The sequence below is a fragment of the Melanotaenia boesemani genome, chromosome 1 (genome assembly GCF_017639745.1).
Source record: "Melanotaenia boesemani isolate fMelBoe1 chromosome 1, fMelBoe1.pri, whole genome shotgun sequence".
In the NCBI taxonomy this organism is placed as follows: Eukaryota; Metazoa; Chordata; class Actinopteri; order Atheriniformes; family Melanotaeniidae; genus Melanotaenia; species Melanotaenia boesemani.
In genome coordinates, this window is record NC_055682.1 from 12,677,669 (window position 1) to 12,692,959 (window position 15,291).

Here is a 15,291-nt window from a genome sequence, read left to right on the forward strand (position 1 = left end):
TTTTTTAATAAAACCATTGGCTGGTGAACATTTTTAAGAGTTAGATTTAAAAGAAAATGTTTGTTTTTTTTGTTGTTGTTGTTGTTGTTGTTGTTGTTGTTTTTAAGTTAAACAAGTTTTCTCACAAATTTTAACCTTACAGTATTGTGTTTCTTATGGTTCTGAAGTTGAATCAAATTTGGGGATTATGACACAAACTGACTCAGATTTTGATTATATGCGACCATTTATAGGTATAAATGTTGCATATTACTGCAAAAACAATGAAAGTATGATTTAACAAACTTCTAGGCGTAAAAAATCTGCTACTTTATCCATCCAGTCTAATGTACTAGCTTACACTTTCAAGTGTCTGGTTGCAGCCTTCAAAACAGTATTTCTTTTACCCTTCTCGGCCACCGTAGCCGCACCAGTCCCTTTCCAAGCAACCACAGTACAGTTGTTGTTTAATCAGGGGCAATCAGGCAGAGGCTCTTCAACGATCGTTATGCTACTTCATCGTGAGGTCTGATGTTTGCACACTAGTTGGGGAGCCTCACTCTTGAACTGACAGCTTAAGCTTCACCATGGAGTATCTGCTTCGAGTGAAAATCGTTGCTCTGTTTGGTTTGATGTTCTTAACTGTTCTTTTTGGATTCATTCCTGCTCGAGTAAGATGGTTCAGAGACACGAATGGGACAGGTAAGCCCACTTTTTTAGTATAGTAGACACAGTTTCTTATTAATTTTTGCTGAATATTATTGCCAGTGTTACTGCGATATTCGTATGTTTAAAGATAAGTAACGTTCAAAGCTGCTTAAAAATCTCAGCCAAACAACGCGGGTAACGTGTAAAAATGGACATTTTACTGTTATTAGATTAGATATTGTATTATTACACTAAAGCCGATTTACAAAGAGGAAGTCGCTGATTATTGCTAGGCTATACCTTTTTTCTATAATGTGCTTTCATTTCTAGATAAACAAGCTAACTTTAAACTGCAAAAAGTTTGAAAGAAGTTTGGCGTGAAGATTCTGCCTCAGATAATAGAATTTACAGCATTAAGATCATATTTTAGCCTGACATATGGGAATGTAAATCACATGTTTTAGATGTCAATAGTGTTGTAAAAAGCAATTAACGGCTGTTGATTGTATCGACTGTTACTGAGAAAACCCCATTGATATGATATGTATGCTGCGGAGATTACGTAGTAGAGATAAAGTGGTGAATAACAGGATGGGCTTCAAACTTTGATCATTAGACAACATTATGATCAAACCTTCCCCCGGAAATGTTTTAAGTATATCATATATGATCTTTCACTATTTAAAGTCTAACATTTTTGATGACCTGAAGGTATCCGGTTATTCCTGCCAGCAGTAAAAGCTCCTCTCAGCCCTGGCAGGAGTCACCTGATCAGGATGAAACCTAAAGCCCTCACAACGCGTGATCAGTCATTTTATGTATAAGAAACAAAACCAGACTGTTAAGAGTGCTGAATTTGTTTTTTGTTTTTTTCATGTGGAAGTGAAAGTATCGTTACACCCCTCTTGAAGCACTGAGTAATTTCGACCTCTGTGCTGTGATAGCAATGCTTTATCACATGATGCCCAGATAGCAAATAATCAAATTTTGAAGGGAGTGACAAGGTTTAATTTTCTTTAGGAATGCAATCTCAGAGATGAACGGCCAATTTTACTATCATAAGAGAATTGCTATAAGTGTGTTTTATTTTGTCAGCCAATCACAAGTTTTTAAACCCTGTAAAATTTTACAAAAACATCACGTAACCGACTTTCTGAGTGCATAACTAAGTCTTTCAGTTATTTTCCCATGTGTTAAGTTGATGCTGAGACTTAATTGAGTTATCTTTCCATTTGAAGAAACCCACCGCACATTTCTGAGCTTGATCAGCTGCTTTGCTGGTGGGGTTTTCCTGGCGGCATGTTTGCTGGACATCATTCCAGATTACCTGTCAGACATCAGCGCAGAGCTGGATGCTCAGATGGTGGAGGTACGTACAGCATATTTAACCAAAGGGCTAGTTTTCAACTGTTGTCCCTGACCAGGTCTTACAAAGGCTTCCTGCAGGAAAGATAAACAAAGACAGAAAGTTGTGAGGAAAAAAAATATCCAGTCTAGCTAAAAATATTAATCAAAGAGCTAAAACTGACCAAAAAGTGAAGCAAAGACAGCAATTAATAATAACATTGTTGAAATCTATATAGCATAGAGACAAAGCCACTAAATCAGAAAGCAAGACAACCTCACAACAAAAACACAAAAGGAAAAAATAATTTAGCAAAACATTCAGGCACACAAAACACAAACAGGTCAGTGAGCAGCAAGTATCATTTCATTCTGAACAAGACACAGACATAGGTACAGTACAGTATTAGACATACCCTTAAGAACAAAGATTGACTGATATAAACAAGATGGCCGCAGCTGGCAGTTTTCTATATTGACAGGTTTGATTGCTAACTAGCTACTGTTTTAAACAAGACTTAAAAATCACATTTGTATTGAGCTCTTACAAAGTCTTTTACAAAGTCAAAGATGTACATGAAGTCATGTTTTTTATATTCTCTCATAGTTTTGTCAGGTCACTGTTTGCTGTGGGGCAGCCTTATAGTATTTCTTTCTGTTTGAATACCCCTGACCCTGTGGTGTCCATGTTGGTCTTAAACAGACCAGCTTTCCTCTTCCAGAGTTCATCATTGCTGCTGGCTTCTTCATGGTCCTCATACTAGAGAAGATTGTTCATAACTGCCGGGAGATCAGAGGGGCTCATGAGGAGAGGGCGCCCTTAATATCAGAGAACAGGAATGGGCACGGGCATGGGCACGGGCCAGCCACGAGCCCTGATCTGGAAAGCAGTGGTCACCATGTCCACGTTGACTTCCAGGCTCATTCCCCCTTTCGTTCCTTCATGCTTTTCCTCTCGCTTTCGCTCCATTCGGTTTTTGAGGGACTTGCAATTGGCCTGCAGAACACTGACTCAAAGGTAAGAAGATGGAGAGTACTGTACTTCAGCTGATGTTTGCTCATAGCATTTGTTTTTTTTTTCTTCATTTTTTTATCTCCTTATTCTTTAAAAGAATCTCTTTCAACATTATTAGATGTAATGTTTTTTGCATAAAACGTTTTTTCACAAGAGGTTGGAATCATATTTACAGCATGGTTGTATGTTTAGAAGGTGGTTTCAGTCAGATTGAAGCTTCTGATTGCGTCAACAGGAAATGAATCACACAAGAGTCAGATCTTCTGATCACAGCCTAAGCAGTCTTTCTCTCAGGACTCGGGACTTTTTAAAAAGTCAACTGTGTATTCAAAATGTTAGTAACAGTTATGGCTACACCTTGTATTTAATTTTAGGTTATATTTACAAGGAAGATCTAAACACATAAAAGTATCTCTAAGCTGAATAATTTAGATAAAACAAGATGTCGTCATGAAAAAAAAAAGAAATGGTTAGTTGTACTAAATAATTAAACAAATTACTGCTAACGTGTAATTTTCTCTTAAGGATAAAACAAGAGAGGAAACACTTCCAATCTACAAGCATGTTTCCAAGAAATGTTATTTATGTAGGGAGGCTTCCAGGATTCAGTGTGGATTTGTTTGTATAAAGAGAGACTGGAATATCAAGTCCTAATTACAGGTGGAGGACAGGATTCCTTTAGGCCTGGTTAACTCCCCGAGGAAGGCTCGTATGCTAAAAAGTGTTGAGTTTTAAGTATGAATATGTTCATATCTTCAGTGTAAAAATTTCTAAAATACAGTTGTTTTTTTATATTCCAGTTATGATTCTGAAGTGGTAATGGGCTCAGGTACTGGTTGAATCAAATCAAATCAAATTTTATTTATTGAGATCCTTTCATACACAAAGTAACACAAAATGCTGTACATAATAAAAACAAATTATGCATATTAAAAACAAAATTTGAAAGCCTTCAGACATCAAAGAATAGAACCATAGCCACTGAACATTTTATCACCACATCCACAAATGAAAATTAAAACTCTACTATGAAAAGAAAAACGTGAGTGAATTTAAACAATCATTGAATGCTTTTTAACGGGCCGTAGATAGTTTAAGATGAAAACTTCTGTGGTCTAACATATGAACGATTAAAATTTTATTTATAAGCCATAGTTGCTGCATCCTCGTGGCTAAGGACGAGGGACCAGCCAGCTTGTTATCAGCATTAAGTTAAAAAGCCACCACCTATGATGGTACTGTAGGTGAATTAACTGACATGGAATGGGTAACTTAAACATACACAAGGGCTTCAATAATACAGAACTGTACATGCAGGTTTTGGAGCAACACATAAAGAATTCCAGATACATTTCTTAAAGAAGCCCTTACTTATGATGACAAGACGGTCAAATCCCATCCTGATTCTAAAATGAAAGTGTTGCCGACAGCATTTGGTCCTACAGAACCCAAATATTCAGTGCTGTTAAAAAAATGGCGATTCCACGGTGTTAAAGTAGCCCCATAGTGTCATTTTTAAAATGTGTTGTTAAAATATGCTATTTTTTTAATCATGTATTGCATTTTAATTTAGCTTAATAAAGATGGTCTATCTTACTGGAAAGAGTGTTGTGTACAAGGAGACTCAGCTTCTAATGTAACACCACCTTAAAATCTTGTTTTTGTTGACCTATGTTGGTGAAATTTCAGGCACCGTGATACGGATGTGTGCCTGGGATGTGGTCAGTAAACGCATCATTGTTGGATGAGGTTACAGGTGTGAAAGAGCAGCCACATTAGACAGGAGTGTGATGAACCTGGACCTTTTGACCATGAATAATGATTTTTGGATTGCTTTTCATTGAATCTGAGGTTTCAGCATTAGTGTTCATGTTTATATACAGCCTAAGTTTCCCAGTAGAACACCATGATTTAAACAGCATAGATAAACTCTTCAGTGGTGACTGGATATTTTCTTGAATTGCACATTATTTCCTAACCAGGTATTATTTTGTTTTCCAGGTATTAGAGATCTGCATCGCTATCCTTGTCCACAAGAGCATCATAGTGTTCAGCCTGTCAGTGAAGCTGGTCCAGAGCGCAGTTCGTCCCTTATGGGTTGCTGCGTACATCTTAGTGTTTGCCATGATGTCACCCTTAGGCATCGCCATCGGCATCAGCGTGATGGAGGCTCAGCTAGCATCTGGCGCACTAATTCAGGCCATCCTGGAGGGGCTGGCTGCAGGAACATTTGTTTACATCACCTTCATGGAGATCCTCCCGCATGAGCTCAACTCTGCAGGCAAGCAGCTCCTCAAGGTGCTCTTCATCCTGCTGGGCTTCACCATCATGGCAGCGCTGACATTTTTGGGCTGAGATTTAGAGTTTCAAGAGACATATCTGTCAGGAAAAAACCTGTACACTTTGTGCCATCTACTGCAGCTGCCACAATTTTTCTTTTGGTCACTTTAGCACAGAAACTTTATTAGAAATGAAAACGAAGTTCATTGTTGCCCTGTTACAGCCTGTTAGGGGAGATTTTTAATCAAAAGGAGCGTGACAGCCTGCCAGAGTTTTCTTGCTTTCATATACTTAAAAAAACTCATTGTGCAAGGCAAGCAACTTTTTGTACATTTCATTTTTTTAAAAGATCACTTTATTTAAAGAGGAGCTACTTACTGAAGTTAGCTAAAGAGCATAAAGAGCAAGTGTCCTCAAATATTACTGACCATATTTTTAAGTATGCAAACCAAATCAATGTTTTTAACCATTTGAAATATTGAGGAAAAAACTGGAAACAAGGGGTGTGTTTTCAATATGTGATGCCTTGTAAGAACTCAATCTTGTCAGTGTATAGGTAATTCTAGATCTTTAATGTTTACATGATATCATTCTTTTCTGGCAGCACTGACAGTGCCTTCATTTTTTAAATATATTTTCTTTTTACAGTATTTATTCTTCAAGGTTTTCAGTCAGTAAATACTGACAATCCACTGCTTTTACTAAGCTTTTATGTTTAGTTTCTAATTTTAAGTTGCTTTGTTTCTCATTATTGAGAGAATAATGCTGAGCTTCTTTCATTTGTACTGTAAACAAGCCTAAATGTAAAATTACTAAGTCCCTGTTTCATTGTGAAGAAATCTAGAGGTTTTGAAGTATCAGCACACAGAAGTTCAAAACTGAAACCTTAAATTATTTTACTTGGAAGAGTACAGCTTTAATTTATTTGAAAGTTCATTACATCTCACAGGCATATGCTTTTTTTTTGTTTGTTTCATCAGCTACACTTGAAAAGATGCTTTGAAAAAGAATTGAAGTCAACTGGCTTACAGTTAAAGGGATAAAGCGAGTCTTTATCTACAGTTATATCTGTTAGCTGGTATCATAATTCCTGTTTTTGTCATGTGACAGTCAGATTGTTCCCTCAGGGGAAAGAAGCAGGAAATAGAAATTCATGTTTGGGCTGTCAGAAAAAGAGTTGCCAACTCAAATATGGGTTGCTTGTTATGCTTTGTCAGCTTTTTTTTACCCCGTTCTGTTTTCACTTCTGTTCGTTTTTCATGTGTCACACTAACCCCCCATTATACGTTGTTAAAGTCTGAAAACCATTTGAGAGTATAAACCATTTTCCTGCTCGTACAGCTGTGTTTGTGCCTTATCATTACTCATCTTTTGAGAGAGGTGATTGATATTACTGATTATAGTAAAAAGATTAAGACACTAAAATGAGTTCAGTGTTTTTTATTAGCAAAGGAAGTGTATTGTAATTTGATAAAGTGTGGTGTCAGTAAAACGATATCTACAGATCTTAGTTTCTCTTCCTCTGTTTATAACCGAAAGTAATCTTAGATTTAATCTCAGTGTTCTTTGTGTATTCTTTTTTTTTTTTTGTTTTACAAAATTTCTCTTGCAGTGCAGGTTTGTGGGTCATTTTATATCATTCGATTAATTTTGGCAGCTGATTACTGCCACCAGATGGGAGTGTTGGCCCTCTGATGGCTTATTTATAAGGATAGAAATATACAGAGGCAGGATTAGGAAGCTTTTAAGAATATGCATGAATAGTATGTGTTTGGGAGTACCAACAGGTATTTTAACTTGTATAACCTCACATAATCATCCCAAAACTTGATAGGATTTTTGAACACACCTTAAAAAATGTCCCAATAACAGCTCCATCTAAATATAAACCACATTAAATTTTTTTTTAACATTCTGTAACAGTATACACCAATTTAATGAAGTGGAGGAAGTTCTTCTGTATGCATAAAACCAGACCTGCTTGTTGGTTTGCAGGAGGACATAACTTGCAGGAATTTATTCACATCAAGGCCCAGAACTGTATCCCAGAGACAAAAACAGTTGCTTGTCTGATGTGACACCCAGAGGCCTTGTTAACCCCTGTTTGTAGCTGTGAGGGAATAAGAGGTCATTCATAACTGTCCACTAATGAGAGGTGCTGACAGGGGAACAATAGTACAGTAAGTTTGCCAGCTCTGGCAGACAGAGGCCTCTGTGTAGGAGGGAGACCCAGCAGATCATTGAGTTTTAGACTGGTATGGACACTTCATCTGTTCGCCCAGAGCTCATTAACCCATTTTTCAGCCACAGGAGCACAACTGAATTCTCAGTTTCTGCTCTCAGATATTGTGCCCAAAGTGTTAATATGCTCTGTTTCTCAGTTTGCTTCTTTCTTGGGCTGTCAGTCTTTTTTTTTTTTTGTTTAGAGAAAAATGGTAAATGGCCTGTACTTGTCTTACGCTTTCCTAGTCATTTTGACCAGTCAAAGCACTTTTACACTGCAAGTCACACACACTCATACAGTATCTACAAATACACATTCACACACTGATGAGCACATCTGAGGCAGTATTTAGGGTTCAGCATCTTTCTCAAGGATACTTGGACATGTAGCAGTCCAGACTGACCCACAAACTTTCCAACTGTTAGACGACTGCTCCCTGCCCCCCCAAAGGAACATGCAACGCGTTGGTACCTTTGATAATATTTAAATGTTAAAAATGCTTGGAAATGTTTTATTTAAATAAAGACTGGAAACCGAATCTATCTCATCTCAGCATAGAAAGGATCTATTAAATGTTTTTATTAGGGATGCACATATTCATTTTTGCCAACATCTGACATGCCAAAATTTTACATGTAAATTTGTCAGAGTGCTGATGCTGAAACAGATGTATGATCACCAAGCTGGGGAACTGAAATGTAGTTATTTCTAATCTCACAGTGATTGCTTAAAAGGAAAACTCTGGAAAGAAAATAACTTATCTGATATTTGTAATGTTTTCAAGCCAAAAAAAAAAAACAAAAAAAAAAAACTAAACCTTTGGATTTCATGCTAATGACTCCTGATTTTAGCAATAACCAGGAAAAACCTGACCTTAGCTTCATGCCAGCGTTGTAATATATTCTTCACCAGTGATAGGAATAAAAGACTGAATGAATACTTATATCTTTCAAAAGAACAGCTTTCAAAGCCAGAGTCTTTTCAAATATCTGAATCTCACCTCTCTCTAGGAACTAAAGAGAGGTGAGATAGGTGTTCTCATGTTTAAAGACAGGTGGGTACGTGAGGTAAGGACATCTTGTGGACAGATGAAGATTGGCAGCAGACAGTCTGGATGGGTAAAAAATATACAGCTAAAACAGAGGCCATATAAAAACTGACTCTTAAAATCCTCTTTTGACCTAATCATGCCTCCAGGTGAAATGCAAGGGTATTACTGAAGCTGCTACGATTCATTCGGAGATGAACAGGAATGTAAAAATTAAGAGAAAGACAGTCTAATAGTTTTCTAGATATCTAATTTAACAACAGCAGCCTTTGCTTTCAGGACACTTACTAAAGTTATTAAGAGTCATTATAGTTGGTACAAATCTGTGCACAAAGTGGCAGCCTATCCCTCCACTGAGATATTTCATTCCAAACCGAAGTGGCAGAGAAAGTAAATGAGCAATAACACCATCTAGAGAGCCATTGGCAAATATAGAAATGCACATTCCTTCAGCGATAATGATATCAAAACCTTCATATGCAAGCATAAGCAAATACTGGATTAGACACATTAGGAATCCTTGATCGATGTGTTTCTGTAATTAATGACTAGCACCACAATCTAGGCCAGGCTGTCTGATGTTGTGCATTCATGGATAAGTAATAAATTATCTGGGACTCAAAACAAGCGGCCCCCTCTGAGGAGGATTTTAAAGAATGTGCAGAATGTGTTTAATGTGAAGCTGCAAGTGTGAATGCTCCATTACAGGTGGGCACTTCAGTCACATGACAATCCCACAGACAGGAGCAAGTCTAAGCCTAATTTTTTGTGTCACATATGCTGCAGGCTTTACATTCATTTTAATCAGTGTACAGCAGGTTAAATCTCTAATGTTCCACAATATGACAGGGTGTTTGGGACCCAAGCTTGGTGAATGTGCAGATGAAATTTGTGCATCAATTAAAAACACAAAAAAACTTTAAACCTTAAGCTCATGTGCATATATAAATACAAATTCAAAGTCACTCAAGGAACCTCAAAGCACAGTGGATGGTAAAGCAAACCAAGATTGGCAAACACAAAGCAAAAAGCTCAAAGTTAGTCTGGAGTAGGGATACTGGAGCCTGGACTGTTTTTTTCAAGATGAAACAAGGAACATCAAAGAACAGTTTTATACAGTGTTCTTGTATGTTTTGCATCTTAAAACCTCCACAGGTAATCCAGACCAGCACCACACACCTGTCCTTCTCCTTGCCAACTCTTTTCACAGTTTGCATTATGCAGATTAGCCCCTTGCTGTAATCCACCTTGTTGGGCTTAATCCTGCTTTTGGGTGACGTTTTCAGCAACTCCTCCCCTCTCGGTCCTCTATGCCTCTGCTGTCTCCTCTCCCACTCTTTGAAGGTCTCTCATCCTGTCTGCTGAAGGTAAGCCTGCTTTGCTCTTTACTTAAAACAACCCCCAGAATGATCAGCAAATTTAAAACTGTGGCATTTCGGATGTTATTATTATGTGGTGGTGAATAAAACCAGTGAACAAAATGGCATCTGATTTAATTAGATGTTGAACATTTAAATGAATGTGTCATTTAGTGTAAAAGTGTCATGATTGTGCATTTTGTATTAAGTCCACTCTACAGTTTATTGTTCTGTATTTTAAGTTTAACAAAGTGTGTTTGCACATGTTAAGTAGGAATTGTAGAGGAACTGTATCTTCACTCTGGGCTGAATTACTTTTAATTAACAAACTAACTTTCTTTGAGAAAATATATGTTGTTGTTATACATTTTAATTGTACTTAAATAGTCTGAATAAGACAGATTTGCAGCACAAATGTGTAAGTTAAATGGAGGGATATTTCAGGTTATTAGTTTGAGTTTTTTCCTGACATGCATTGTTTTCATGTAATATGGGTGAGCATCCAAAATAGAGGTGTAACTCTTACTAATGATACCTCTAGGGTTTCTTGTATACATTGAGATATAAAAATATAAAAAAAATATTGTTTTTATTATAAAGGAAATAAAAAAATCCATCTTCTTTTTACAAATTCGAGGATAATAGCTGACAATATTCTAAGAGTCTAGGTAAAATAAACTGTATCGCATATCAGGACGTACTGATGTTTATGGATACATGCATAAAAAATCTTGCAATATGTGTTTTTTCATGCTGTAACATTTCTTGCTACAACATGGAAGAAAATTGGTTTTACATATGGTGTGCATATATTGCTGTGCACTGCTCAGCAATTCTTTTTAAGTGGAAAACATTATCTATTCAGCTGAAAACGTTGCTTTTTATACAGTCTGCTGTTCTTATGATCTATTTGTGCTAATTCTTCTTTCTTTGCAGTATTGGTGTAACTGCCGAGAGACACTGCAACCATGGCTGCTGTAAGTTTAAATACTTCATAGTCACTTTCTTTGTTTATGCTGGTTAGGTCATGTTCTGGCTTCTGCTCTAGTTAAATAACAGGGCTGGGTGAAACATATTAGTTCTTGGAGATTTGACTGTCAGGGCATGATGCTGCTTAATACTATTATTGTACCAGTAGACACTGGCTCTGAGATGGACCCTTAAGCTGGGTTAAAAAAAAAAAGCTTTAAAAGTCCTTTCTGTAATCATGTGCAGCAGATTAACCAGATGTTGTGGATCGGTTGGTGCTGCAGGTCAGAGGGGTTGGAGTTGATCAAGTGCATGTGTGGTTTGATGTTTGAGTAAAATACAGGAGGACTGAAACAAAATTGAGGTGTCATTGTATGCCAGTTTATTCTATTAAGCTTTATCTTTCTGCAGACTGGAACTTTCCGTATGGTATCTGAGGAGGAGCAGGCCATGAGGTCAAAGCTGGAGCATCTGACAGTGAAGGATCATGGGCCTGTGTTTGGGCCATGCCTCAAACTGCCTGGTCACACTGTGCAAAAGGTTAAACAGAAAATAAAGAGATTAATTACGATCAGACTATTTAAAAACTGAGGAAAAAATTGTCCCTGGAGACATGGTGAAGTTTTGAAAAATGTGCATTCTGTAGGCGAAGGATGAGCTGAATGAGACAGATGAGAGACGGGCGTCATCACTGAAGGATCTGCGGGCCATGATGAAGGAGAGGGCAGTGGAAGGAGACGACCTGGTAAAACTGGTGCAGGAGCGCTTTGGAGACAAACCGGACTCTCTGCTGCTGCGCTTCCTCAGAGCCCGAAAGTTTGATGTTGCCAGAGCCCACGAGCTTATGAAAGGTGAGTAATGGAGGTAATCTGCTGTACTACCCCACACAGGTATGTTTTTTGTTTTTTTTTTTTAGTTTTTTTTAGGTCCCTTATTGAGAGAAAAACTCAGTTGTTGTCTGAGCCAATTTGACATCCATATGCTTTGATTCAGTTCCTGCAAATATTTTCCAGCATCTTCAGTAATTAAGGATGAGGTTTCCTTTGTTTTCTTGTTTGCATAAACCCCATCTATCGCTGAGACAGCGCGGCATGTGCTCATTAATTGGGGGCTTTGAGATGCCTGAGTTTTGCCTGACAAAGCCCTCCTTTGTGTCCAAATTGGACAACAAGTTTATTTAACTTGTGAACACTCAGTGTTCTGCTGGGAACTACGCCATGCCTGCAATGACCGTGTTGGTCTTAGATACAAGCAGATATTAAAAAACCAGAATGATTTGACCCAGTGATGAAAATATACCATATGATTTCCTTGTTATTTATATGGTTACTTACACTTGGACACATTTTTTCTTTTTACAAATTTGAACCATTTTGTATTTCAGTCTTCTTCATAGTTACCACAAGCTCTAAATTAACCCCAACTATTGTCCTTGTGGCCTACAGCAGACAAATTGAACCATAAAATAAACCAAATGTAAGTTTGAATGAATCCCTCAGTTAAACTATGTTCTTTATGTGAGGACATCCTCACTCTAAATGCCATTCTAGCAACGTCTGGCCTAGAAAAACAGTTCAAACAGGCAAAATAAACAAAAGCAATCCTGTTTTCTTCCATATCTTGCTATTGATTTTTAGATATTGGGTCCTCACAGAGGCTCAAAGAACACACACATTTATGGATACAAGATAAGATAATACTGTATTCAACCCTGCAGACAAAGAGAGAAATTCAAACGTTACAGCAGCAAGTGGAAAAACATGTTAAGAATATAAAAGTAGAAAAAATACTAAAATAAAATTACAGTAAAATATATTGGAGGACAGCTTGTTAAAGTAACAGGGACATTTGATGTGAACTTGTTCATAGTGTTAATTGCTGACTACATGCATAAACTCCTCCATCATGCACACGTTTGTTAATTGGTGCCTCAGTGTGATCAGGGTCAGCAATAAGACAGTGGTGCCATTCTGTTTTGCACATCAATGACCTGCAGTGATAAGCTATGTTCTCAACATAAAAGGTATCCACAAATTATGTCCACTAGGAGGGTGCAGGGCTTTCAGTTGTGATGCACAGACAAGTCTGTGTCCTCTAGGTTATGTGCGCTTCAGAAAAGAGTATCCTGAGCTGTTTGAGAACCTGACCCCTGAGGCAGTCCGCAGCACCATCGAGGCAGGATACCCTGTGGTTCTGCCCAGCAGAGACAAATATGGCCGCGTGGTCATGCTCTTCAACATTGACAACTGGGACCTGGAGGAGATTACTTTCGATGAGGTAGCTGGAAAACAACCTGTAGATATAAACACATGTAAAATCCTTAAGAACTCTGAGCTTGTTTTCTTACATACTTTGAAAAAGAGATTGTTTTAATGTGTTTCACAGGTCTTGAGAGCATACTGTGTGATCCTGGAGAAGCTACTTGAAAATGAAGAGACTCAGATCAATGGATTTGTCCTGATAGAGAATTTCAAAGGCTTCACCATGCAGCATGCCTCAGGAATAAAGACAGCTGAGCTCAAGAAGATGGTGGACATGCTACAGGTCTAACAGACTTGAAATTTAAATTATAAAGTGTCATCATGTTTATCATCAGATTGTTGTTTAAATCTTTATCTGTTGTGTATTTCTCCGCAGGACTCTTTTCCTGCCCGTTTCAAAGCAGTCCATGTTACTCACCAGCCCTGGTATTTCACCACCACATACAACGTGGTTAAACCCTTCATGAAGGCCAAGCTTCTGGAGAGGGTATGCTCAAACAGTTGCTATGATAGATTTATCTCATTTACATGAGCCACCACTTCTGATTACTGCTCCTAACCTCCTACAGGTTTTTGTTCATGGTGATGAGCTGGACAGCTACTTCAAAGAATTTGATGCAGATATCCTGCCTTCCGATTTTGATGGAAAAGCCCCAGTGGCTGACTACCAGAGCATCGCTACTAAGCTTTTCGGCTCTGAAGACACCGCTCTCTGAAAGAATATTGCTTCCTCTTTTTTAGAGGCCTTAATCCAAGATCCTTCGCTTGTGATCAGATTTGTGGACAATGATGAAGCTAGGTTATTTTGTGTGTATGTGTGTGTGTTTGTGTGTAATTCAGGCAGTTGAAATAAACAACAGTCTAGAGTTAGAAGCAGGGGATGATTTGCAAATAATAGGATTTAAGTGGAAAAGTAAAAAGATGTTTAGATATTGCTGAGAGAGCAGTTGATAGTTAAAATAACTTCATATAACTAGCGTTCCTTGTTATTGTGTGAACAAAGGAAAAATGAAGAGAGTTGAGATGATGATATAAACCACAACCACAGTGACTTTGGTTTGATTTAATTTGCCTTAAAGGTAACTTTTACAAGAACAACTTTGTGCCTACAACACTTTCATTTTAGCACATGGACACAAGTTGCTGTGGTACAGATTCTGTACTTTACAGTTTTAAGGGATGACTTTATGAATAGACAAGCCAGCATTAGATTGCTGTTTCAGGAGCAGGGGACTCTTGATGCAGTGCCTTGGAAAAAGTTCTCAAAAGCCTTGTTTCCAAATCTGCAAGTATCCTGTGGGTTGTAATACTCAAGATGTCTTGTGTACCATAAATATCTTCTCTGCCTGTTACACTGGATTTAAGTCAATAAAAATATTTTGTGTCTACACCGCCATATAAATTTCCTTTTCTATTTTGAGCCTTCCATTTATTTTACGTAACCTAAAAGCAGCAATATAACAAGGCTTACAATATATACCCTTTAAGCTTATTTTGGTCCATAAATGTAGTTGTTGAATCTGCACATCTGCTGCACCCCCTAGTTTGAGAACCACTAAGTTAGGTTGAGGTGGAGGTAAAAAGCTTCAGGTTCCTGTGAATCAATATTAAAGAGATTCAGTCAGCCTATCAGGGTTATCTCACATTTCTACTTTGTTTAATCAACTTCAGACACGACTGTACTTCCTTATCATGGCTAAACTCCTTCTGTAGAGGAGCCATAGAAAGTATCTTAACTTAATCACCACTGGCATTGAATGTGCATGATCAAAGACAGCAAGACTCTACAGACGTCTCCAATTCTTCAAGCTATCTACTCAGAGATCCAAAAACATCTAGCAGGACCCCTCACATCTAGGAAACCCAATCTTCACCATCCTCCCTTAGGGAGACTGAGATACTCCACACATGCACAAACAGGTTGCAAAATAGCTTTTTTCCCAGACCTGTGGGCAGACTGTGGAAGTAAAAACACCAATACACCCCCACACACACACTTAGCAAGAAGTGTCACATTTAGACATAGTGCATAAATGAACTCTGCATGGTAACTTGCATCTTTACGATTTGCTTCTTTTTATAAATAATCAGGTTTTTTTCTACTATTTGTTTTAGCTTCATGTGCCTGAATGTATGCGGTCAGGGGTATGGTTGGTTTATCTATT

At 37.8% G+C, this 15,291-nt stretch overlaps 2 protein-coding genes across 2 annotated transcripts; both read left to right on the forward strand.

Moving 5' to 3' along the window:
- The first annotated feature begins 409 nt into the window (after positions 1-409).
- slc39a1 (solute carrier family 39 member 1) lies at positions 410-6,604 on the forward strand. The gene is made up of 4 exons (XM_041993199.1): positions 410-681; positions 1,866-1,996; positions 2,675-2,989; positions 4,988-6,604. Exons 1-4 carry the CDS (start codon positions 567-569, stop codon positions 5,339-5,341), a joined length of 915 nt encoding a protein of 304 aa, XP_041849133.1. The 5' UTR covers positions 410-566; the 3' UTR covers positions 5,342-6,604.
- A 3,206-nt stretch (positions 6,605-9,810) lies between these two features.
- Positions 9,811-14,516, forward strand: rlbp1a (retinaldehyde binding protein 1a). Its single transcript, XM_041987399.1, has 8 exons — positions 9,811-9,905; positions 10,833-10,873; positions 11,277-11,405; positions 11,512-11,716; positions 12,964-13,142; positions 13,251-13,409; positions 13,503-13,613; positions 13,696-14,516. The coding sequence occupies exons 2-8, from the start codon at positions 10,865-10,867 to the stop codon at positions 13,840-13,842; spliced, it is 939 nt and encodes a 312-aa protein (XP_041843333.1). The 5' UTR covers positions 9,811-9,905; positions 10,833-10,864; the 3' UTR covers positions 13,843-14,516.
- The last annotated feature ends 775 nt before the right edge of the window (positions 14,517-15,291 follow it).